A 23,943-nucleotide genomic window follows, 5' to 3' on the forward strand; every position below is an offset into this window, starting at 1 on the left:
AGGAAACCCACTCGAACATGGGGAGAAACATATAAACTGATGCACTAGTTTCACACTATAGATTCCTTCCTCTGCGCACTCTTTTATTGTCAGTCCCTGTCCCCACCCTTGATTTATTCTCATTTGTGGGGGCAATGAATGTATTTCACTTTATTTCAGCACTGCATTAAGTTAATGATTGCTGAAAGTGAAGTTACAGCTTTGAAATATACCCCAGTATGCAACCCTTGTTCATACATGTGAGCAGCTTGTCCATATCATCATAGACATAATTGATGCTTACGCTTTTAGAAGAATGCTCCTCTTGCAGAGTACCTCATACTGATAAGACACATCTGTGTGATTAAATCCTTATAGAAAAAAAAAATAAAAAAATTATAGAGGTACACTACCTGTGTTGTTTACTGAGACTTGTAGTCCCACAACGATCATGTGTTTACAGACTCTTTGTGCACCAGCTCCTTGTTTGTAGTCTGACCTTGTCTAATTTCTACTTGCAAGTACATTGGCTTGGTTTGTTTTGAGTTGGACTTTGATTGCACTGATTTCTGGCTCCTTTGTCTGACATTGATAGGGAACATCAGGGGGTAAATGTATCAAGCTGAGAGTTTTCTAGCAGGTTTGAAAAGTGGAGATGTTGCCTATAGCAACCAATCACATTCTAGCTATCATTTTGTAGAATGTACTAAATAAATGATAGCTAGAATCTGATTGGTTTTTCAAACCCGACAGAAAACTCTCAGCTTGATACATTTACCCCCAGGTGTTATGTGTTCAAGTACTGGTGGTTAGAGAGTAAGTTTTAGCCGTTCTCCATTAGGTGATGTTAAAGGTTACAACCATACTATTCTAATTTCCCAGGTGTTCCCAGAGAGGTGCACTGGCACATAGAGCATGCTGGGATATGTCATACATTGTTCCTTAGCCTACCTTGTGTAACAGAGCCTGCTGTACATGTGTAGTGTATGTCTCTTGTGTAATAGCTATGTCTATATGTGTCATATTTACATGTGTTTGTGTTTTCAGTTGTCAAGCCTGCAGGTCTCAGAGTGTGCGAGATGCTGCTCTTTTCCTGCTGTCTGCTGCTGGTCATTGTTACCTTCCCACTCTCCATCTGGTTCTGCGTCAAGGTGAGAATTTCTCTTTGTTATTTCCATTGATCGAGGTATTCTGTAATACATAAGGAATGTAAAAAAGTCTAGCGCTAAAAAATGTTGATGGGACACAAAGAATAGTAAAGTATATAGAAAACACCACAATTAAACCTAATTATAGACGTGAGGGCGCATCTAGAGGTATGGGGCACTGAGAAGCTTCAAAGAAACAGAAAAATAAAGAAAAGTAAATCCCCCAGAGCTGATCTCAATCTACAATCAAATAATATAAGGTTTTAAGCCCAATCAGAAATTGTATGCAAAAAAAGTCATTAATACAAATAATCTAGTGTAAAACACATTTACATAATATGTTGCATAAGATAAATAGCGGATCAATCAAAGATATAAGTATTGCTAACAGGCTAATATCAATACATTCAAAACTGGCAAAAACTATAGATCATGTACACATGGTCAATATTGTTGGTAAGAATGAAGAATATTCAGGGAGCAACCAAGTTCCACTTCTTATCTCCTTCCTTAGACAAAAAAAATAAACTCATCAGAGGTTGCTCTGATTAAAACCGCCCCTTAAGAGGCGGAGAAACACGTCAGGTGGCGCTAATGTGTTCTATTTTGGCTAAACATTCTCAGCTCAATACTGAATACTGATTATTTCTGCTCATGTGGGAGCAATGTGTATGCAGGTGTTCCAGCCTCCTCTATACCTTGTGAAGCGTCTTTCCAGATGTAAGGTACAGCGATCAATTCATCTTTTGACATTAAGGATTACTGACTTTCCATATGGCTTCTGTTTGTTGCCTAAAATGGATTGAACTGGTTACCATCTGAATGATTGTGGGATTAGATTGTGGGAATATTGTGAATATGATCACTGATTACTGACTGTATATGTAGGAATACTTCTGCCTTATAGCACTGGTGTTCAATTCCCAACCATGGCCTTATCTGTGAGGAGTTTGTATGTTCTCCCTGTGTTTGTGTGGGTTTCCTCCGGGTGTTCCGGCTTCCTCCCATACTCCAAAAACAGACTAGTCGGTTAATTGGCTCCTATCAGAAATTGACCATAGTCTCTGTATGTGTTAGGGAATTTAGACTGTTAGCTCCAATCTCTGTACAGCGCTGCGGAATTAGTGGCGTTATATAAATAAATTTTAATGCTGATGATGAATATCCATAGAAAAACGTCAGCTCCAGTAATTTATCTTGGTTTCACTAAGGGGGCATATATTTGGATCTTTAAACACAAAGTTTGTAATATTGGAGTAATTAAATCTCCTTACAAGGACTGATATATCCAAGGGATTGAAGAACTTAAATATGAGCATGATTGAGCTTGAGACAATTGGACAGTATATAGAATGTGATTTTCACTTATATACTTGCCACATTCAGCGTGTTTATTATATGTGATACTTTGTCTGATTTTATTGTTTTAATTTAAGGTTTATAATAGTTTCAAATGTAAATGTCACTATAACCAGCGCTCTCTTGTTTAATAATTTGTTGGTCAAAAATGAAATAAGTGAAGATGCATTCAGCCAATCAAAAGCGGCTAACAAGTGCGGCCAATCATCATCATTGAGTGTTGTTCCACCAGCAGTACAGCACCTGCAGGAGATACACCTCCTGACATATATGCGTATGCATTCATATCTACTTTGGTCGCAATTACGTGAACATGCCCTTATAGTACTCAGCCTACACTTTCAAGTGCCTTCTGCCCCTCTAATTGTAACGAGTTGTAAGTATAAGATGCAAGAAAATCTGCATGCGAACGTATCTATACACAGTTTTGGTGCACATGCCTGGTGCGGAAAAATGTAGTTTATCCAACTCTGCATGAGCTCCTTTGTATTAATGGTATTGTATAGTAAGTTATACCGAAGCCATCCTTGGACCAGAGGGGTTTATTATGGCGAAGAACCAGGAATATTTATTATTTGGAACTTGTTGAATGTTTGTACTATAAGAATGTGCCTTTCTCTTATACCTGAAAATCACATCCAATCATGGGAGAACTCCAGTTTGCGTTTGTACTATAAACTAATGACTTTAAGTATTGAAATGGATCTGCAGTGCTCTAGGGATTTGCTATGACTATCTGGATGTGATAGGCCTTTGGAATGTCAGACACTAGACTGTCCCCAGCCTGGAGTGGGCGGAAACCTTGCTCATTTAATGCGGCAAATCCTAGAGCAGAGTGGCAATTCATAATGAAGGAAAACATCTGATTCCGGTGGTGGGTATGAGGTACTAGATGTACCAACTTAGCCCACAGGACCATTGAATTTCACCTCAAACTTGCTGGACGAGATCTGCAGCAGCAGAGGAAACACTAGTTAGATGGTACACAAATGAGAAGAAGATGGGAGTGCCAAAGGTACTTGGCCGAGGTGAGGAGGTGGTCTGTCATTACCCCAAATGCCTGTACCTCAAGTTACTTTCAGCCATTTGGAAGGACCAAGTGGCTGAAGTCAGGCAGCATCCAGACAGCCTTCACACACCCCAATGGTAACCACATGAGGGTACACAACCCTATCCAACAATACAATTTTTGTGGAGTCATTTTGCCCACCACCAATGAATGCCACTCCCCGTTCCCAGACATCTCTCCACAGGTATCGGCCAAATTAATTATCTCGCAATTTCCCTACTTTATTTAATATAAAATAAAATGTCCTTTCTTTTTTTATAATCAAAACAAAAAATATAGAAATGCCCATAAAAAAGACCCACCTGCTTGCTAGTGCTGGTCGCCTCTAAATGATCAAAGCAGGACTCTCCTCTACTGGCAGCCAATCACAAGTGGTTTACCTTACTAGCCGCGTGTTTGTCTGGCAGTGAAAGGGGAGAACTAAGGCTCCTGATTTTGACCATTTTGTGTACTGTACACCCTGCAGCCGGACACCTACACAGGTGTCCTAAATTTGTTCCAAATAATACACCTCCCTGGCTCTTCACTTGTTATTTCAAAATGTTTGTTTGCCATTGCAGATTCTGCGAGAATATGAGCGTGCTGTTATATTCCGTCTGGGACGTCTTCTGCCAGGACGGGCCAGAGGACCTGGTAATTAAGGCCACTTATCTCTATTGTATAAAATGAACCTCTGATGTTTAATACAATCAACGTTTCTTAGTCCTTAATGGGTGTCTGTCTAAAGTGAAAATATTTGTCATTTATGGGGTACAATGCAGGTAAAGAAATGTTTATAAGATTAGAAAGGTTCCTTTTCTATCTATTGTAAATCGGCTATGGCAGGTTTATCATATAGAATATATCACCAGTATTCTCCGCCATGCTCCATTTGACTGTTCCCTAATTTGTGCCCCTTTAAAAAGGCAATTAAAAGTCACCTCTTCCTCTAAGCCTACCAGCAATCCAAATAACCTGCTCTCCATGCCGGACTTCCTCACCTATCTTCCCCTACCCTGCCAATCACTTCTCATGCAACTGTTCCCCTGTAACTCCCCATTGTGCCTCCTGTCTGTTTCCTGTACCTTTAGAATGTAGGCTCTCACGGGCAGGGCCCTCTTCCCTTCTGTCTCTCAACCTATACTTCTGCTCCCTCCTCAATGTGTAAGCTATTTTGGGAGCTTTGAAGTCCTGGTATTTTTTGTTTATTGTTCTGTATCGTTCTTCCCTGTATGGTTCACTCTCTGTACGGTGCTGCGGATACCTTGTGCTGCCCTATAAATGAAAATTAGTAATAATAATAATATGGGCTGTGTGCATTGAATACATTCAAAGGAAATGGTTACAGATGTATACTCCCCTGTTTAATCATCAAATAAAGCCTATAATTGTGTTTATAATACATCCTCTTTAACATGACATTGAGTGTTTGATACCTTACTACATTTCATGCTGACGAGGAGTTCCAGTTTACCAGGAACAACTTTTTTTATTCCATAGTCTACCATGGTAAAATTGAATGAAATGTCTCCAAGGCACACATAATGCTTGAAGATGCAGGTGACAAAAAATGACAAAACTAAAAAAAAATAGGAAGCCTAACACTATTTCACCAGGCCCCACATAAACAAAACCTGACCTGCAGAATTCACACCACCCCAGGCTACAGCCTGTTTGGAACGTGGCTCTTCAACAGGTCAAAAAGGTAAAGTGTCTGTTGAAGAGCTACGCTTGGAACTGGTTGCGAATTCTTCAGATCCGGAATTGCCTTATGTGTGGTACAGAACAGTCCTAAGTGTTCTAAAAGGAATGTTACAATTGTGCATTGTAAATGCATATCTTTTATACATGCCCTAACTTTTAACACTTAGGGCCTGATTCACCAAGGCACGCGTGCTGAGCTCAGCGTGCGCTTGTTTTAAAATGCACGTAAGTCAGCTTTATACTTTATACTCCCGAATTCAACAAGGAACAGATCTAAAGATACGTGCGCTGATGAATTCTGGTGTCAGTCTGCTCTGCTCTACTACACAAGACACTGCAGGGTACGTCCAATGCCTATGTGGAATATATATTCGCAAAAGAACACACAGTAAAAAAAAAAAATTAAATTGATTTCACCTGTTAATAATGTAAGCGTTAATGACAAAACAGATAAAAACAACATTTTTTTTCCCATATATATATATATATATATATATATATATATATATGTTTCCACAAAATACATTTATTAGGAGCTTCTTAATATCTACTGAACATAAAATACATTTTTGCAGTTGCTCCTGATTGCAAACACATGTTCTAGCATGTATACGAGACTGTCATCACTTGCCCTGTAGCTGAAGCAAGAGATATGGCAGAAAAACAAGTACCTTTGAGATGCCCAAAGCTTGATTCGGACATGACTGCGTGCACTCTAGTTTGACACACTGTATTTTTTTACCATTTTCTCCCAGAAATCTTAAGCTGTCCTTTGCGTACGAAAATGCATTGAACGTTGCTGTATTTGTTTGCGTTTGGCCGTGTTCTGGCCATGTGCAGAGTGATTTACGACATATGATGCACACAAAATCGGCAGATACATATCTCGATGAATGGGGCGCTTAATCTTTACAGAGATTCCATCTGCATATTTGCGTCGCGCACTCCTATATGAAGCAGTGTAATTAACAAATTAGCAGTTTATGTAGAAAAAGACAAGAAAGTTATAAATCACTGCATAGCCAGGCAAGCAAAACCTGTGTACCTATGATTTCCAAATAGCACAGCAAATACATGTGCAAAAGCGTGTGTATAGCTGTGTAAAGTAAGAGATATCGTTACATTTGCCTTTGCTCCAACTCTTGTAGTACATTTAAAATATATTGCACCCTAAATCTAGCTCTTGGGCTGCTTCTGAAACACAATTGCGAATAGATCATTATGCATACAGCACACTATTACCACTGATTATATAAACATTTCCACCTCTGTAAAGATGTCATTAGTACAAAGCCCTGCACATGAAGCCGCCATATTACATTAAAACGCGTTCTATAGCTATGACATAAAGTAATGCTGAGCTTGCTATACGGGAAAGATGGTTACAGTGTTGTCTGTCCACAGGGCTCTTCTTTTACCTCCCCTGTTTGGACAAGTGTCACAAAATGGATTTTCGCATAAAGACCTTTGAGGTTCCTTTTCACCAGGTAATTGTACTCTTCACTGAAACGTGTCTTATTAATGGTAATGTGTGGCAACTTTATCATTCATGCAAAGCTGTATAGATCATACTTACCAACATTATGGTGTTGTCTTACGGGAGCCTGCCGGGGAAGTGGGCGTGAGGGGGGCGGGGCACCAAAAATCGCTTCATTTTGGACCCGCCCCCCTGTGACGTAATGATGCAAGCGCCTCATTTTACACCGGGAACGGGGCCAAATGCCACGATTCACAGAGAATCATGGCAGTTTGGACCAAATTCTGCCCACTTCACTAGGAAGTGGGCAGAATTCGGGAGATTGCCATACTCTCCCAGGAGTCCGGCAGACTCTCCCAAAATGCGGGAGTCTCCCGGACATTCCGGGAGAGTTGGCAAGTATGGTATAGATATCAGGCATGAGATCAGTCAGCATTGTGGCCTATGCTGGAAATAATGATATATACACCACACATCCTTTTAGCCACCTATATCTTACAGACCATTACCTGCTTTATGTCTTCTCTCCTTTATTTTGCTAGATTGTGACTAAGGACCTAGTTACCCTGGAGGTTGATGCGGTTTGTTACTATCGCCTAGAGAACGCCTCTCTATTTTTGACCAGCGTGAGCAGTATATCCAGTGCACTCCAGCTGCTGATCCAGAGTACAACAAAACGCCTCCTAGCACACAGAGCGTTCTTGGATATCTTGCTGGAAAGGAAAAGCATTGGGGAAGAAGTGAAGGTCAGGATTACAACAGAGGAAGGGCAGAGAATACTTACCATGTATTGTATATGTGTACAGAACATAGCACTGATCACTCTGGGCCTGAGTCATTAAGGCAGGCATACTGAACACATCGTTGTTCTCAACGGCACGTAAATCGTCTCTGCATACTCCCGGAGTCAGCAAGGAACGGATCTCAAGATACGTGTGGTGTTGACTATGGGTGTAGGTTCACTCTGCTGTACTAGACCAGACACTGCAGGATGTATGTGAAATATGAAATCTAAAAAGAACGCACAGAAAAAAAAATATTAATCAATTAATGTTACCTGTCAATAATATAGTCATTTATGATTAGAAATGGAAATTGTATAAAATAAAAAAGAAATTTCTATAAAAAAAATTTACGTTGGAAAAACATTACAATTAGGCTGTCCATAATGTCTACTGTGCAAAAAATTAATTTTTACAGTTGCTCCTGATTGGAGACACATGTTATAGCATGCATACAATAATGACCCAGGACTAGTCCCTTAGCTGGTGCAAGCGATACGGCAGATAAACAAGAAACTTTCACACACACAGAGCTTCATTCTGACATGACTGCGTTCAGTTTGGCACGCCCACATTGTGCATCAAGTACAGGCACGTGCCTCTTCCCCGTCCCGTTCACTCCCCAAAATCGTAGACCGTCATAACTGTCATTTGCGTTGGCATACACAGCGGAATTGCTTTCGTTGACGGCCGAGTGTCCTCGTTCTGGGCATGCGCATAAGGGAATTGCGCACGATATGCATAAAACCCAGAGACACGTTCCTTAATGACTCAGGCCCTCTATGTCAGCTGAACACAACGGGCCAATACTGTAGGCCAGGTTTGTAAAAAATAAAAATACAGGCTCAAGCTCTAAAGCAGGTTGTACACTACAGAAAATTCATGTAATTATTGTGCCAATCACGATAAACGTCCATTTGGTGAGATACTGTATTAGTGTGTACCAGGGGCGGATCTAGACTTTATGTTTAGGGGGGGGGGGGGGGGGGGGCGATTTTGCATAATCACGCCCCTCCTTTGCTCTGATTGGCTGGCCTGCGTTAACCCCGCCTTCCGCCCACGATTGGCCCCGCCCCCTCCCGTTGTGGTCGCCGGCTGGGACCACTCTGATTGGCTGGCCCACATTTAGCCCCGCCACCCACCCGCACTTAGCCCCGCCCCTCCCGTTTTAATCGGCGGCTGGGACCTAGCTTTTTGCTGCTAGGGGGGGGCCCGATCGACCCCCCCTGGATCCGCCACTGGTGTGTACACTCCCACGATCATGTTTAATCACACTAAAGCTCATCGTTTGATTTGGTTTTATAAACTTACTACAAATCATGATTAACGATGGAATGATGTCGGGTAAATGCAGAAATGTGTACGCACTCACGGCCAGCAGTGTAGGCAGATATCTGTAGAATGTATAGAGTCACGGTCCTTTCAGCAGATGGTTAGGAGAGATGAAGATCACAGATCTGAAGGTAAATAGTGTAAGTGAGTACACATGAATCTGCATGATCATCAGGACTTTCAGTTGTTGGTAAAATCGTTACAGAATTCGCATCTGCAGTAATTTTCTGCAGTGTGTACCCAGCTTAAGACTTCTGGAATAAATAGAACTATAATTAGTCATTGGTACGCAGGCCTGCATTTTTCATTACTATAACTGCACCTGGTGCAGATAATAAACAAATACATATGTTAGAAAGTCAAGAGAAAACAAATCATGTTTTATTGTATATCATTAAACAAAACTGGGATGTTAAATTGGCAGATGCCTTATTGGTGGCTTTGTTTAGCTTTTAATGCAAGTAGAAAAGGTGTGATCATTATTTTTTTTATAAAGAAGTGTATAATTCTAAAGTGAATTAACACTGTTTACCTGACAGGATGTGGGCTGTACTTTCTGGGACATTTTGAAAAACACAGATTTCATGAGAATTCCATTAGCCTTAGTTTACGTCAATCAATAATTGTAGACTCTGTGGCTGATAATACAACGCATTAAACATCTCCATGAACACCTGTGCGCTAGATAGTACACTTATGTTACAGTACAATAACTTGTAGGTAGAAATTAGAGAAATACTATCACAAATAGAATCACTGTAGAGATCAAAATGAACTGTATGTCGGAGTGATACTAAATTGCATAGAATTATTAGACACAGTACAGCCAATTTGTGTATTGCACCAATCTTTAAAAGAATGCAAGCTCTCAATCACTGAGGCACAGGGATGTTCTTGTTCCCTAGTGAATTAATAATCTGATTTATCATGAATATTGGTTTAGCCACAAACTGAGTTTTCCACCGGGCATAAGCAACAGAGTATGTGCTTTCATGTTGTCTTCATCCAGATAATCTGGGAGCATTAGTAATATGAACCGGTTAATCATGGGCTGCAGTCAGATTGCGATAGAGTACACAAATCCCATAGTATTACTGTTACTACAGTAGTATTAGGATACAGTGACAGGCTATAAATAGGATAAGTGCATAATAAAAATAACAGGACTATTTTACTTTTTAAATCTAAAGATGACAACCTTGGACTACTAGGCCTTATATAATAAAAAGATTTTGAAAAGCTATAACTCATAAGCCATTCTTTAACATCTGGTGAAGTTTGGTGATGAATATACCTGTGATGTGCCCTGTCGGTTACCTCTTTGCAGGTGGCATTGGATGCGGTGACATGTCACTGGGGGATCAAAGTGGAAAGAACAGAAATGTAGGTATGAAAAGTGACACAGGATGAAACAGTCCCTTATTTAACTAGCTGAGCTGCAGATGCATACCAAATTACATGTTCAACCTTAGCTATTTTTATACTGTTTTCCCATCATTTCAGAGATGCGGCTCCCTGAGTATAGATAAATACTAACATCACCTACAGCTACCTATTTGCCTGGTCACATCACCCAGCAATCAGGTTGCCATCAACCCTAGAGGCAGCTCTCATTATTGTAATTAATCCCTGGTACCACAGTCATTGCTGCATAGTGTCTAGTACAATGCTGAGTATTTTCTGCACCAGGGTCCCCCTACAAGAGTGAGAGGGGTCTGTGGTTAGCTCCAACCAGTGTAACTCTCTCACCTCCCTAATGTTTTAGTTTCTTGTATATGTCTGCAGCTAAAATGTCAGTTTAAGTTTAAACAAACGGGTACAATACTTATTACAATATAATTGTAGTGTCCCACAAGATTTTCATAAAGGGTTAAAAAAAAAATTGAACAAAACACATACTCACATCTATCCCCTATAATTGTTCCTCAGCTATAATACACTATACATACACATTTAGAAGATAATTTACTAAACTGCGGGTTTGAAAAAAATGGAGATGTTGCCTATAGCAACCGATCAGATTCTAGTTATCCTTTTTTTAGTACATTCTATAAAATGACAGCTAGAATCTGGTTGCTATAGGCAACACCTCCACTTTTTCAAACTCGCAGTTTAGTAAATATACTCCTTAGTGTAAATTTATTGGTGTGTTGGAGAGTAGGATTATGGTAACATGTACTTTCGTTTGTAGAATCCTAATGATAAGAAAAAAAATTGTAAAAACACTCCAAACTCTTTGATTACTATTACTTTAATTCTAAAATATATTAGGCTTTGTTTTATGAGACAAATCTAAATGATTTTTAGATAACTTTTGAAAAACAAATATGGTTACTTTTATGCTTTAATCACACTATAATAGTTTTATTTTTGCTGAGACTGACATGTATACATATAGTGTGTCAATATTTATATACCTTTTGGATTAAAACATTTTTAATAATTCTCTTAACTAAAAAGAAATATATACCGTATCTGATATGTAATACTTTGCTCCCAAATGTAGTAACTATTTGCATTCACTATTCATGCTGTATTTGGAATACTAAAATAATGAAGTATCTTTGCTGCCCCCTGTAGTAAGGATGTGAAACTTCCAGAAGACGTTAAGCAGTCACTGGCTGTAGAGGCAGAAGCCCAAAGACATTCCAAAGTAAAGGTAAGGGTGATGCAAGGCCTGGTAAAATAGATCATATCTGAATGTTCCTTTATAATCTAATATCTCTCTCTTTACTTTTGTGACAGATACTTGCAGCAGAATGTGAGAAAACTGTGTCCGAATCACTGAAACTGGCGGCTGAAAGTTTATCCGGATCACCCACCGCCGTTCAGCTCCGTTATCTTCACACATTGCAATACATGACTTCTGAAAAGGCGGCCACCTTCCTGGTGCCTTTACCCTTTGACCTTATGAACCTTAATGTTTTGCCAAAAGTGCAGGTGCCTAACCCAAACTCGGCTAAATCTGATACCGAAGCAGACCAAGAAACTAAGAAGGATTCCCCAATGTTGTAAAACAAACAAATAATTGTACTGGTAAACGTCTAATATAACTGGTTAATATCATAAAGTTAGTCTTGTGCAATGATTTTGAATGAAATCAATTACATGCCCATTTATAAAATGATTTACTCCCGATTCATTCAACCCGATCTATTTATTTGATAAACATATTATTTTGTTTGAAACCTTGTACAAAACGTAAGGTGTGCAAATGAGCAGTTGGTGCAATCGGTGTATTTTTAAAAGGTGGCTTTTTAATGTATAGATGCAATGCTAAGCGGGGAAGTGTGTGCTAAAACAGTCAAGGAAGGCTGGCAAGTAAACATAATAGGATAGTTATGCAAACAAGGATAGCAATAAATGGCACTCAACCCAATTTTTTAACTTAATTAATTATTAACTTAATTATTAGTCCTTATAGTATAAATCACTTTCTTAAATGTAAAAGTCAGCTGGTGTCATTAAAAGAGCTGTGTGGTGAGTTTGGTGAAAAAAAAGAGGATCTATAAAATAGAGGAGAAGGAGAAGGATGCCTAATGGTGTAGTAATTAGCTGTAAATAACACCTTGTTGGATTGGCTTTACATCTAATTACTACAATATCAGGCACCCTGTTCCTTCTATATTTTATAATACAACGGTTATCTATAGGAGTGTAGCATGAGACTCTATACAGTCACTAGGAGATATGACAACTTTAAACAAATCAAACCAGTCTCTTCTTTTTGTACATATAGTAGGTTTATGTGATTAATTAAATAAAACTAATTTCTGTTTTGTCTTGTTTTTATTTATTGCAATAATGTTTTGAGCCTATGTTGGTAATTTAAGGTCTTAGTTGACCTTTTTACTAAAATCAGAATACGTTTTTGTTACCAATCTTCATAGAGGCAGTAGTGTGATGGAAGGAGAGGTATGGGGGCTAATCAGTAGTATAGTTAGTGAAAAGGAGCAGGATTCCTAAAACACAGAGCAGTGATGTGGGGCTCCTGTACAGCTGATACTGTATGACTGTGGTGTTAAACACACCTTCACACATACAAATTGTTTTCTAATACCAGAATTTCTCTGTAGAATTGTTTTTATGTCAGCTATGAGTTTTCAGGTTTCTTTTGGACAACACTTCAAAGTTATCACAAATAAGGAGAATCATCACAAGTAAATAAATAGTCTTAAACATTTGTTAAAATATATTTATACAGTCTTCACACTTTCTGTTAAGAAAATAAAAGAAAGTTCATATAGATTTGTATGCAAAAAAGTGAGCACCCCCTTGTATGTTTCACTGAATCACAAACTCTGTAGGGTACAACAAAACATTACGGGCCTGATTCATTAAAACAAAAAAGGAGTACATTTTCTCCTGGACAAACCATGTTATAATGTAAGGGGTGCAAATTACTTATTTTGCACATAGGTTAAATATTGCTTTTCGTTCGTGTGGCACACAAATACTTGATAGGTTTATGTTGACACTGAAATGTAAAGCTGATCTAGGACATGTCCTACCCCAACTAGAAATCTGTCCCTACATTTTAAATTTACCTCCCCCTCCAATGCAACATGGTTTTGCCCAGGTGCAAATGTTACTCCTTTTTTTGCTTTTGCTTTACTGTCCATCCTCAGGTCCTATATATGTTGGCACAATTTAATGCACAATAACTATGCTCAATTTAACAGATTGAAAAAAATGAATCTATGGCTGTGTCTATATGAAATTAAGTTCATACATCCCAATTTGTTTCTTTATTTGAAATTAAAAACTTCATAGTTTAAAATGTCCAAATTGTGAGACTGAGCACATTATGAAATACGCTGGTAACAATTAGTGTCGCTGAGATTTGTAGACTTATATAATCATCTAGATGTTTCCTGGCTCCAGTTCTTTCTTCTTAATCTCTTCGCCAATTGCTGGTATTCTCATTGGACTGGCACTACCATGTCCCTATCTGTGTGGCGTTTATATGTTCTCCCTGAGTTTCGTTCCTCTGGGTACTTCGGTTTCTTCCCACACAGCGCAAAAACATACTGGCAAGTTCATTGGCTTCTGACAAATATGTGTGTGTGTGTAAGGAAATTTAGAATGTATGCTCCAATTGGGCAGTGACTGATGTAAATGAGTACAAACAAGTGCAAAATATAGTACTCCCTCATTACACTGCCATCTTCAAACACAGACCAAACGTGGCATTGTAGCAAATGTGGTGTTAAAAATAATGTACGTGTAATAAAATGATAACATTTTAATGTGTTTTTCTTCAGAGAACATAGCCAATGGTAAGCTATGGGGGGCAAGAAGGCATCTGAACCCTGGGCCGATACCATAGTGGGCTAGCATGGGCTGGGTCACTGGACCACCTGCATTTTTTTCTCCCTTTAAAATGTTCCTAATTGGCTGCAGAGTTGGGTCTTGCCCCCCAGGCTAACATTTACCAGCCCTGTCCTGGTGTTGTTATAAAGTGGGAGCAGATTATATACTAAAAGAAGTGACAGTTAGAATGAAAGCTATTGCCATTATTGTACAATGTTATTAAATTGGATTAAATAAATTAATAAAATACTGTAAAATATCATGATTACGATTTGATTATACAATTAAAATAAAATAACTCTTGTAAACTTTTGCTTTTCTAGGATACCTGTACAAGCCCCACATAACGAAAACAATTTATTACATACATATGAAAGGAGTAATTGTGCTATTTGTGCTGTTTGGGTTTACTGGATTTAGGTCTCTTCTTGGCTGGTACTGGGAGGCTGATTTCCTCACTTGTAACTTCTATGTGCATTGGAGTTTCTAGGAAGAAATGGGTATAGTTTTATATCACAGCTGAATCGATGAACACTTCTTATGAAATAAGTGAAGGAAAAAGAGGTAGGTGGCAGGAGTTCAAACAAATCAAACACAAGCATCCCCAGCCCAACACAACCTTTTATTCTAATAGCATATGTGCAGTTCTGTTTGATAAATATATATATAATTAAGTAATGAGATTCAATAAAGTTCAGGCAACAAGCTGGACTCTATTGATAGTGTAGTTGCTCTCAATATTTTCCAGTCATGTGACCTGTGATCAAGGCCACTCTCAAAGGGACTATACTTAATCTGATGGAGGTTCTGATTGACAAATATGTTTAAATTGCTTGCATGTCTAAAACTTAATTTTAAAGAAGGTATTATCATTAAATAATTGTATCTAGGATACATTTAGAACAGATAAAATCCCTTTATGTAACCAAATCCTACACACAGCAAAACCACCAAAGTCCTATTCTGCTAATGGCTCTCATCTATCGTACAGCACCACAGCTTCCTGGTGTAACAGCCACTTTCACACAGGACAAGTGTATATATAGCGAATACTAAATGCATGATATTGATAACAGCGGTATAGGACTGTAAACTTGCTTTGTATAGGATGTGTTGTCACTAGATCATTGGAATATTGCGATTCTGTAATAGCCTGGGGAGGGGGGAGGAATATGAGTTGAGTTTATTGATTGCCTTACCCTCCACTTTCATTCTGCTTTCTTCCGATTGAGACTTTATTTCCAGTTCTTGTATCTTCTGCAGTGCTGCTTTCAGTTGTTCATCTAGACTCTCAGCTCTTTCTTCAGCCTTTTGAGCCCTCTTCTCTGTATGTCTGTATAGGGAAAGTGCCAGGACTTGAAATATTCATTTTAATACGTTTTTCCATCTCAATTTAAAAAAGAATATTAGTTTCTCGTTTATGTATAAAGATATATTTCTGTAATATAGTCACATTCTATTACATGGTAAGGGAGTGCCCAAGAAAATCAATCTGTGCCTAGTTTGTGGATATGTGGATAAATCTGAAAAACCACAATGGAAAAATGGGAAAGTGTCAATTATTGGTCCCACCTACTAACACTTTAGAATTGTCATGTTCATTTATATAATTTTAACTTTATGTGGAAAATTCAATTTGGCCATGTTAGTCTAGGATTAACACGGCGCTAATACTATTACATTTAATATGGTAATTTTAACCTGGAGTTTTGCTTGCGACCCCAAGAGGTGCGAGCAAAAATCAGCGTTAAAATTACCATACTAACGGTAATAGTGCACAGGCCGCGTTATTCCTAGAATAACGCAGCCAAATTGAATTGGCCCCTATGTTACATTAATCATGAGGGTAAAGTAACATTGGAACTATCTTTACTATGTGTATATTTTATGTGTCTGGAGATTTGTATCACATTGGTCAAAATGCTCCTAGAACTTTGCTTACCCCCAGAAGTGCAACTGAAAGGTGCAAAATGTATCCTTAAATCATATAGTTCAAACCCAATCTGAGGCACTAAAAAATGTTTTTTTTCCAGGATCAAAAAGGCTGTGTGCCCTCTAGCAAAGCAATGAATGCTCCTGTAAATGTGTCTCCCCACTCCTTTATCACATTTAAATAATCTCATCCCTCAAAATAAAAAAGCTGGTGTCTGCACTTTTGTAAATCATAAAAAGCCATTGTGAAAAGTTTTTACTATTTTCAATTACTACAGAAAACTATTCAGAGCTACAGCTTAAATCAATCACTAAAGAGGTAAGAAACACATGATTGGCTCACATCCTATCCTGGGAGGACTTCATTGGCCAGGTTTATTCCACCTATCGCCAGTTGCATCACAACATGCTGCGTTGTGGCCAAGGGTCTCCCACCCTGTTAAGATCTATTCTTCACGGAAATACTAATTGCCTCAAGAAGACTGTCATCCAATTGCTATTGTTTTGCAGTACTTTTCTTTTCTCTCGCAGAGCCAAAGATACAGTATTTGATCATCCACCTATGTAACATTTTGTTGTTAAACTGCAGCAGCTGGATGAATAGGACCTATTTTTGATGTTCTGGTAGTTAAAGAGTACAAGAAGTCCCAAATTGTAAACCATGTTTTTTATTAGTAAAACAGCACACCTGGATGATTGCTACTTCTTTGTGTTCTCATCCCTGATCATTCACCTGGGTCGGGTATTTTATGTTAGATATGCCCCATTGTTAGTCTTCACATATGCCACCATAGCTTTCCCCTTAGCTTCTTTAAGACTCATCTACAACCCTGCTCACCCTTCTCACTAATTACTGATCCCAACTCCTCTCAGCTTCCAGTGGCACACACTAACTAACCCAAGTCCTCTTCCTGGATGTCTACAGTCATGGCAAAAGTTTTGAGAATGACACAAATATTATTTTTGACAAAGACTGCTGTTTCAGTTTTTATGATTTGCATATAATCATGACATTTGCAATTCACCTGATCACTCTTCATGACATTTGCATAATGTCATGAAGAGTGATCAGATGAATTGCAATTTCAAAGTCCCTCTTTGCCATGACAATAAACTTTATCCCAAAAACAACATTTCCACTGCATTTCAGCCCTGCCACAAAAGGACCTGATTCAGGTCAGTGATTCTCTCATTAACACAGGTGAGAGTGTTGACAAGGACAAGGCTGGAGATCACTTTGTCAAGGTGGTGCTTGAAATCATTGTTCTTCCTCTGTTAGCCATGATTAACTTCAAGGAAACACGTGCAGTCATCATTGCTTTGCACAAAAAGGGCTTCACAGGCAAGGAGATTGCTGCAAGTAAGATTGCACCTAAACCTAAATCAACCATTTATCGGATCATCAAGAACTTCAAGTAGAGAGGGTCAATAGTTGTGAAGAAGGCTTCAGGGCGCCCAAGAACATCCAGCAAGCGCCAGGACCATCTCTTAAAGCTGATTCAGCTGCGGGATTGGGGCAATCCCAAAGCAGAGCTTGCTCAGGAATGGCAGCAGGCAGGTGTGAGTGCATCTGCACACACAGTGAGGCAAAGACTTTTGGAGGATGGCCTGGTGTCAAGGCCAGCAAAGAAACCACTTCTCTCCAGGAAAAACAACAGGGACAGACTGATATTCTGCAAAAGGTACAGGAATTGGACTGCTGAGGACTGGGGTGAAAACATTCTTTTTGATGAATCCCCTTTCAGATTGTTTGGGGCATCTGGAAAACCGCTTGTCCGGAGAAGGAAAGGTGAGCACTACTATCAGTCCTATGTCATGCCAACAGTAAAGCATCCTGAGACCTTTCATGTGTAAGGTTGCTTCTCAGCCAAGGGAGTGGGCTCACTCACAATTTTGCCTAAGAACACAGCCATTAATAAAGAATGGTACCACAACATCCTCCAAGAGCAACTTCTCCCAAACATCCAAGAACAGTTTGGTGACGAATAATGCCTTTTCCAGCATGATGGAGCACCTTGCCATAAGGCAAAAGTAATAACTAAGTGGCTCACGGATCAAAACATTGAAATTTTGGGTCCATGGCCAGGAAACTCTCCAGACCTTAATCCCATTGGGAACTTGTGGTCAATCCTCAAGAGGCGGATGGACAAAAAAAACCCCACAAACTCCAAGCATTGATTAGGCAAGAATGGGTGGCCATTAATCAGTATGTGGCCCAAAAGTTGATTGACAGCATGCCAGGGCGAATTGCAGGTCTTCAAAAAGAAGTGTCAACATTGCAAATATTGACTCTTTTCATAAACTTAATGTAATTGACAATAAAAGCCTATGACACTTATGAAATGCTTGTAATTTTACTTCAGTATGCCATAGCAACATCTGACAAAAAGGTCTAAGAACACTGAAGCAGCAAACTTTGTGAAAACCAATCCTTGTATCATTATCAAAACTTTTGGCCATGACTGTAGTAAATGATCCCAACTCCTCATGTCTCCTGATATAACCCTCCTCAGCAGCTCACATGGAGCGTTCCAGACACTCTTTTGGCATCTGAAATGAAGGTGATCATCCATTTCTACTCATGAAAAATGTATGGCTTCAAGAAACTAATATATATAGTAAGTGTATGCTCTATCATTTTTTTTCAGTTCCAACTATAAGATATTTGATTTATTTTGTGCAGATGGTTGATATATATTGTCTTAATTATGTATTATACATTTTGTATTTACTGTACTATGGAAGATACTATATTTTAATTAATTGTGTACAATAACTATGATGTTTTTTCATAAACTGTACACTACAGTATACACAGATGGAGCAAGTTTAAATTAAACAAAAAGAGAAATCAAGTATCTGTCATATGTCGAACCACACTGTAATACTACTGAAGTATAATAGAGTGGGTAAGGTTAATGCTGTGTGATCCAGAACATATTGATCACTTGGGGGTTGCCAGATCATGCAGGATAGCTCAAACCAACATGCTCCATCTGTATAAATAGATGTAAAATCCCTCTGTCATAAGATGTACTCACAGGAGGCGCTTCTCCAGTTGTTGCAAAGATGTCAGGGACTCAAAGGCTTGTATGGATCGTGGAGTATTGGGCCTGCTAGCTTTTAGAACACCCTGTAGAAATGAGAACAAATGGTAATAGGCCATCACTGACATAGAAAAGAGACATGCAATTGTATATTAAAAACCACCAGGGTCTGATTAAAGGGCTCAGGCCGTCCTAGGCTAATACACTCGTAGCGCCCCCTCGGCTTCAACACCAGGCTAATACGTGGTAGTTAAAGACAAATTCTTCTTTAATTTAAAGTCCAGGTTACCTTAATACCCCCCCCCCCCGCCCCCTTCCCCCCACACACCAATATTTATATTTCCCATGTTTTTGAACGTTTGCTCCACTCGGCTTTTCAAAAGGGTCACATGTTTGACACTAATTTAATTTTCATTCAATTCAGAACTGTATAGCAGAATGGAGGCGAGAATGAGCGTTACTGAGGGTGAAGATGTGAAGGGGGCTGTCGTGCTTCCACCTGTCGCCATCCTTGTCTCTCCTACTCATGTATCCTCAAGCACCCACCCAAGGATGATTCATGGTCTTCAGCCTTTACAATGGGAATACGCCAAGATTAAAACCTTGCAGCATTTTTCTTTCCTGCTTTCTTTTGACTTTGGAAAACAACTATTCTCTTATATTTTAGAAAGAGACGAATTTCGTACACGACCGCTTCCTCCATGCTGATAGCGTAGCTTCTGAGAGGACATTGCAGTGCTGCCTCTCCAATGCCCTTCTTAAATGGTACCATTCTCCAATGGCCCTATTAACCACTTCCTAGAGCTCTAACTTTGTGACCCTTCAGTTTTTATATTTTAAAGTGAATTTCAGTTTACACTTCTCCCCATCACAATTTTGTGTCCCCCAAAAGTCAAGTGCCCTAGTCTGCAGTCTAGTCAGCCTATTGGATAATCAGGCTCTGAAGAACACAAGCATGCTCTAACCTCAATAGAAACAGGAATTTCCTCTTCCTTCAAGGACTTTTTATTAATGTTGCCATCATAGCCAATGATCCTCATCACACCCTGTGCAGAAGCCATTTTGTTCTGAAGTTTGTCCTTCCTGGCTTGTGTGTGAATCTGGAATTATAACATAATGGAGTTTTAAACAAGTTTAAAGAGTGAAATAAATTTCTTATTTTGTAATGAAGAGGTGTTTTAGGAACTGTTATTCCAGCAATAAAGTAGAGAACGAGGTTGAGGTTTTTTTCACGGTGTGTGTGTTTATTGTACAGTATATTTTTATAGGTGCACTACAGATCCCAGGGGTCCCTGGATAACAGCGCATGGTGGTGGTCGTTGTTCTACTTGGCATGTCCTTTGAACTAATGGTGAATGCTTACCTTAGAAGGGAAAGGTACAGCTTCAATATGGTCAGTTGTCTTAGGAATACTGTCATTGTCATCTCCTGCCCTCAGCATGTCACCTGGCACTTCAACTTGACCGTGTTGCGCCCCACTAGCCTGAAAAAATAGTAATTAATCAGGAGAACAAGAAGGGACAATACAGTTATGTATAGCTGTAGCACGACTATATTCAGGACTCACTTTTTTGTGAAGCAGACAAATATAATACAGAAGTGCAATTTGGTAGGAGGGAGCAGTAAAGAGAGAAAGAGGTAAAAATGGTCACTACAACACAAGTCAAGTTGTTTTTTTTTAGTGGCTTCTAATAAGTGCTATTATTGCTACAGACAGACAAGAGTAGACTTATTTAATGTGCAAACTTAGTGTGAAAAATAAATGCATGGCGGCATCTGCGGGAATGCAAACATTTGCACCAGCTAATGTAAGGAGTTGGGTTGGTTGGAGGCATTCCTTGTCAAGTGTGGATTAGGACCACAAGTGTGCCTTCTTTTGCACTAAAGTGTACAAGATTTCATTTTGCAGGATGGGTTTATTTAAATGAGATTGAGCGGTGGAGATAACAGACAAGTTTCCTGCTTAGCGGAAGCTGAACTTTCTTCTCCCTGCAAAAAGATTTGCAATTTCTGGTACGGGTCTCGGACTATTTTGCACCACAGTTGCATGTTTGAGGAAAGCAAATTTCTAGGCACAAAAAGTCTTCAAATACACAAAACTGTCCACTTACTCTCATGATTAATTTAATTAATTTAATACATAAACCCCTACATCATGTCTCTGCAGTACTATATTAAGGATGCTACACATTTTCTCAATCTTCTATCTCCAGTATGATGTGAGGAGGATTATCTTTCTTAATATGTGATGTGGAGTCCCTATATACAAATATACCCAATGAGGGAAGTATTAATGCGATTAAATGCTTTTGGAGAGAGATAAGGACCTTAAAGAGACATGACATGGGTTCATTTTGGATGCCATTAAATTCATTTTATGTCACAATTATTTTTGAAACTCAGTTATTTTTACGGAACCGCTATGGGCACTAAATTCACCCCGAGTTTTGCAAATCTATACCTGGGTCAGTTTGAACAGGAATATATCTGGTACAGCCCATTCTGGGTGAACCTAGTGCTCTAAGGGAGATATATTGATTATTCTAACAGAAGTTATATTGATTATCTGGATATTGGCCTATCAATAAATAGGAGTAGCATTGTTACCCAAACATTTTAAAAGGAGATAGTCAGCAATCATTTTCTAAATTATAAAAGTTGCCACTTAGAGGCCTGGAAAAAGAACATTCTAAAGGGACAACTCTTAAGACTGAGGATAAACTGTACGTCAGAAGAAATCTTTTCTCAACAGGCTAAACTTTAAATAAATTTGTTTGAAGATCAAGGTTATCCACAATATCTTTGGCAAGTTTAGGAATAATAATACATGTGAAATAAAGATATTAGCAGCATACACCAACAACCTGCATATCACATGACTATAAAAGGTAGCTACTACAATCTTAGTTACGTTAGAGGACAACCATAGTAGAAGTAAAATACAAATGTCTTACGCCCTACGCCTCATCTGCATCAGCTCCCATCATGAAGTGGTTTAGGTGGCACGTGTACATTACGGACGGCCCTAGTTCTCCTCAGGATATTTCTGGTTTCCCAACAGCTCACTCTCCAGCGGCTCTTATAGAACCCCCCTGCCAGTTGATCAGCCCGCATCCCCTGTTAGTCCATTTATGGTGGAAATGCCTCCAGAATGCCAAAATGTAGGCTGAAATGCCTTGCTACATTTTTCTATTTTAAAATGTATACTGTTAATACTGTGTGCCTTATCTATATCTTAATTTAGTGATCCTTCTCCCCCTGCGCGGGGACTCCCTATGTGTTTTTCCCTATGTCTGTAATTCCTTTCCCCTCCTCTTTTTTTTCTGTACCCTATATACCTTTGGAAAAATGTAATAAAAATATTGATGCAAAAAAAAAAATATACAAATGTCTTCTATAACACGTGACATGGGAACCACCAGCAAGGTAATGTAATTCTGGTCAGCCTAGTGGATAGGGGAGAGGAAGGTAGGGAAGATATTGTGATTTATGGATTCTCATCTTGGTTAACTGAACAATTGATCTGATCTTTGGTTACTTCTATACATCTTGCCTTGCTTCTGTAAAGATTCTGCTTGTCGAAGTAATAATTAACAAGAACCCTATATTACCAATTAGTTCAATAGAATGAACCAATAAGCTTGTTTCTGTGCTTTTAAGAGAACGGAGAAAAACACATATTGCATAACAAGAGACACGTTAGTAATTTTCCATTACTGCACAATACATGAACAAAACAGATTAGATCATGGTCATATGATTGTATGTAGCTATATCGCCGGATATGTCCATATAAATGACCGTCCAATAGAATATGTTATTTTAATGATAGAGTGCCAGCAGTGATGTAAGCTGGGAAGGTGTGTTTTGAAGTAAAAAGGAGTTTCATATTCTATAAAAGAATAAGTTAATCAAATATAGGGTGTCAATTGGCATTTGAGACCCTGGGCGTATGTCTGGTTCATCCAGTATGGCTGTAGCTATGTATAATACCTTTTTTAATAAATTATAGAAATATTATATTTTGGAAACCTGCTCATCTCATTTATTATTTAAAGAGATGGAAAGAAAATAACTTATACAAGCTATAACATATAATAATAAAATGCTTCATAACATATAATAATAAAATACTTCATAACTACCTTGTTCCCACTGAGGTTTGGATCTTGTGGTCTGATCTCAGAGGGGACAGCATAATTTGTAACTTTTGAGAGAAGTAATTTGCATGTTTCAATCCATTCATTACATGAACTCTAGAGAAACAAGAAGAAGTTTTAAAACAAACTGTTAATAAAAAAAAACATTATTGGTTTTGAGGTTCCTGGTTTCCAATGCCAATTTCAGTTTTAAAAATGTGACTTTATTTTTAGTCTAATAGTACTAATGATGTACCAGTCACATGACCACTGTATCAGAATGCTATTTTATAAATATATTTTAAATGCAATAATATTGTTTTTACTTGTCATGTCCAATAAAGTTATATTTGTAATCAATTTAACTAAAAATAGGCTTGCAGTGAGTATTATTCATTTTACAATACATCTCCTTTGAGAAATGGTCTGACCCACGTGTGTAACATGACTCCTTTTGAATGTATTCTGTGATGGAGTGTGTAACCTCATAAAAGAAACTTATTTTATTATGCTTTATTATTATTCATTGGTAATTAGGCAGTAAAGAATAACATGGCCAGGCAGCCCACACCTTTATTGTCTGTAGTTGTCTCGACTCATAACCAGCATCTTCATCCAGAGGACTGTTCTCCAGCAGGTCCTGGCAGCACCTGTCATGTGAGACTCAGCTTTAGTCTAAATCT

At 38.6% G+C, this 23,943-nt stretch overlaps 2 protein-coding genes across 2 annotated transcripts in view; one reads left to right on the forward strand and one right to left on the reverse strand.

Moving 5' to 3' along the window:
• The window catches only part of NPHS2 (NPHS2 stomatin family member, podocin), a 32,116-nt gene extending 20,155 nt beyond the window's left edge, over positions 1–11,961 (forward strand). The window contains exons 3-9 of the mRNA XM_075183993.1: positions 1,027–1,130; positions 4,116–4,188; positions 6,643–6,725; positions 7,258–7,461; positions 10,157–10,212; positions 11,410–11,488; positions 11,575–11,961. Of these exons, the coding sequence (XP_075040094.1) occupies positions 1,027–1,130; positions 4,116–4,188; positions 6,643–6,725; positions 7,258–7,461; positions 10,157–10,212; positions 11,410–11,488; positions 11,575–11,844 (869 nt within the window). The 3' untranslated portion in view covers positions 11,845–11,961. The remainder of the gene's footprint in view (positions 1–1,026; positions 1,131–4,115; positions 4,189–6,642; positions 6,726–7,257; positions 7,462–10,156; positions 10,213–11,409; positions 11,489–11,574) is intronic.
• A 1,661-nt stretch (positions 11,962–13,622) lies between these two features.
• The window catches only part of AXDND1 (axonemal dynein light chain domain containing 1), a 49,592-nt gene continuing 39,271 nt past the window's right edge, over positions 13,623–23,943 (reverse strand). Inside the window, exons 19-25 of the mRNA XM_075182299.1 lie at positions 23,832–23,910; positions 23,267–23,377; positions 20,485–20,604; positions 20,087–20,221; positions 19,116–19,207; positions 15,342–15,475; positions 13,623–14,628 (exon numbers count right to left, since the gene is read on the reverse strand). Of these exons, the coding sequence (XP_075038400.1) occupies positions 14,531–14,628; positions 15,342–15,475; positions 19,116–19,207; positions 20,087–20,221; positions 20,485–20,604; positions 23,267–23,377; positions 23,832–23,910 (769 nt within the window). The 3' untranslated portion in view covers positions 13,623–14,530. The remainder of the gene's footprint in view (positions 14,629–15,341; positions 15,476–19,115; positions 19,208–20,086; positions 20,222–20,484; positions 20,605–23,266; positions 23,378–23,831; positions 23,911–23,943) is intronic.

This window comes from Mixophyes fleayi, chromosome 8 (assembly GCF_038048845.1).
Source record: "Mixophyes fleayi isolate aMixFle1 chromosome 8, aMixFle1.hap1, whole genome shotgun sequence".
Lineage (NCBI taxonomy): Eukaryota > Metazoa > Chordata > Amphibia > Anura > Limnodynastidae > Mixophyes > Mixophyes fleayi.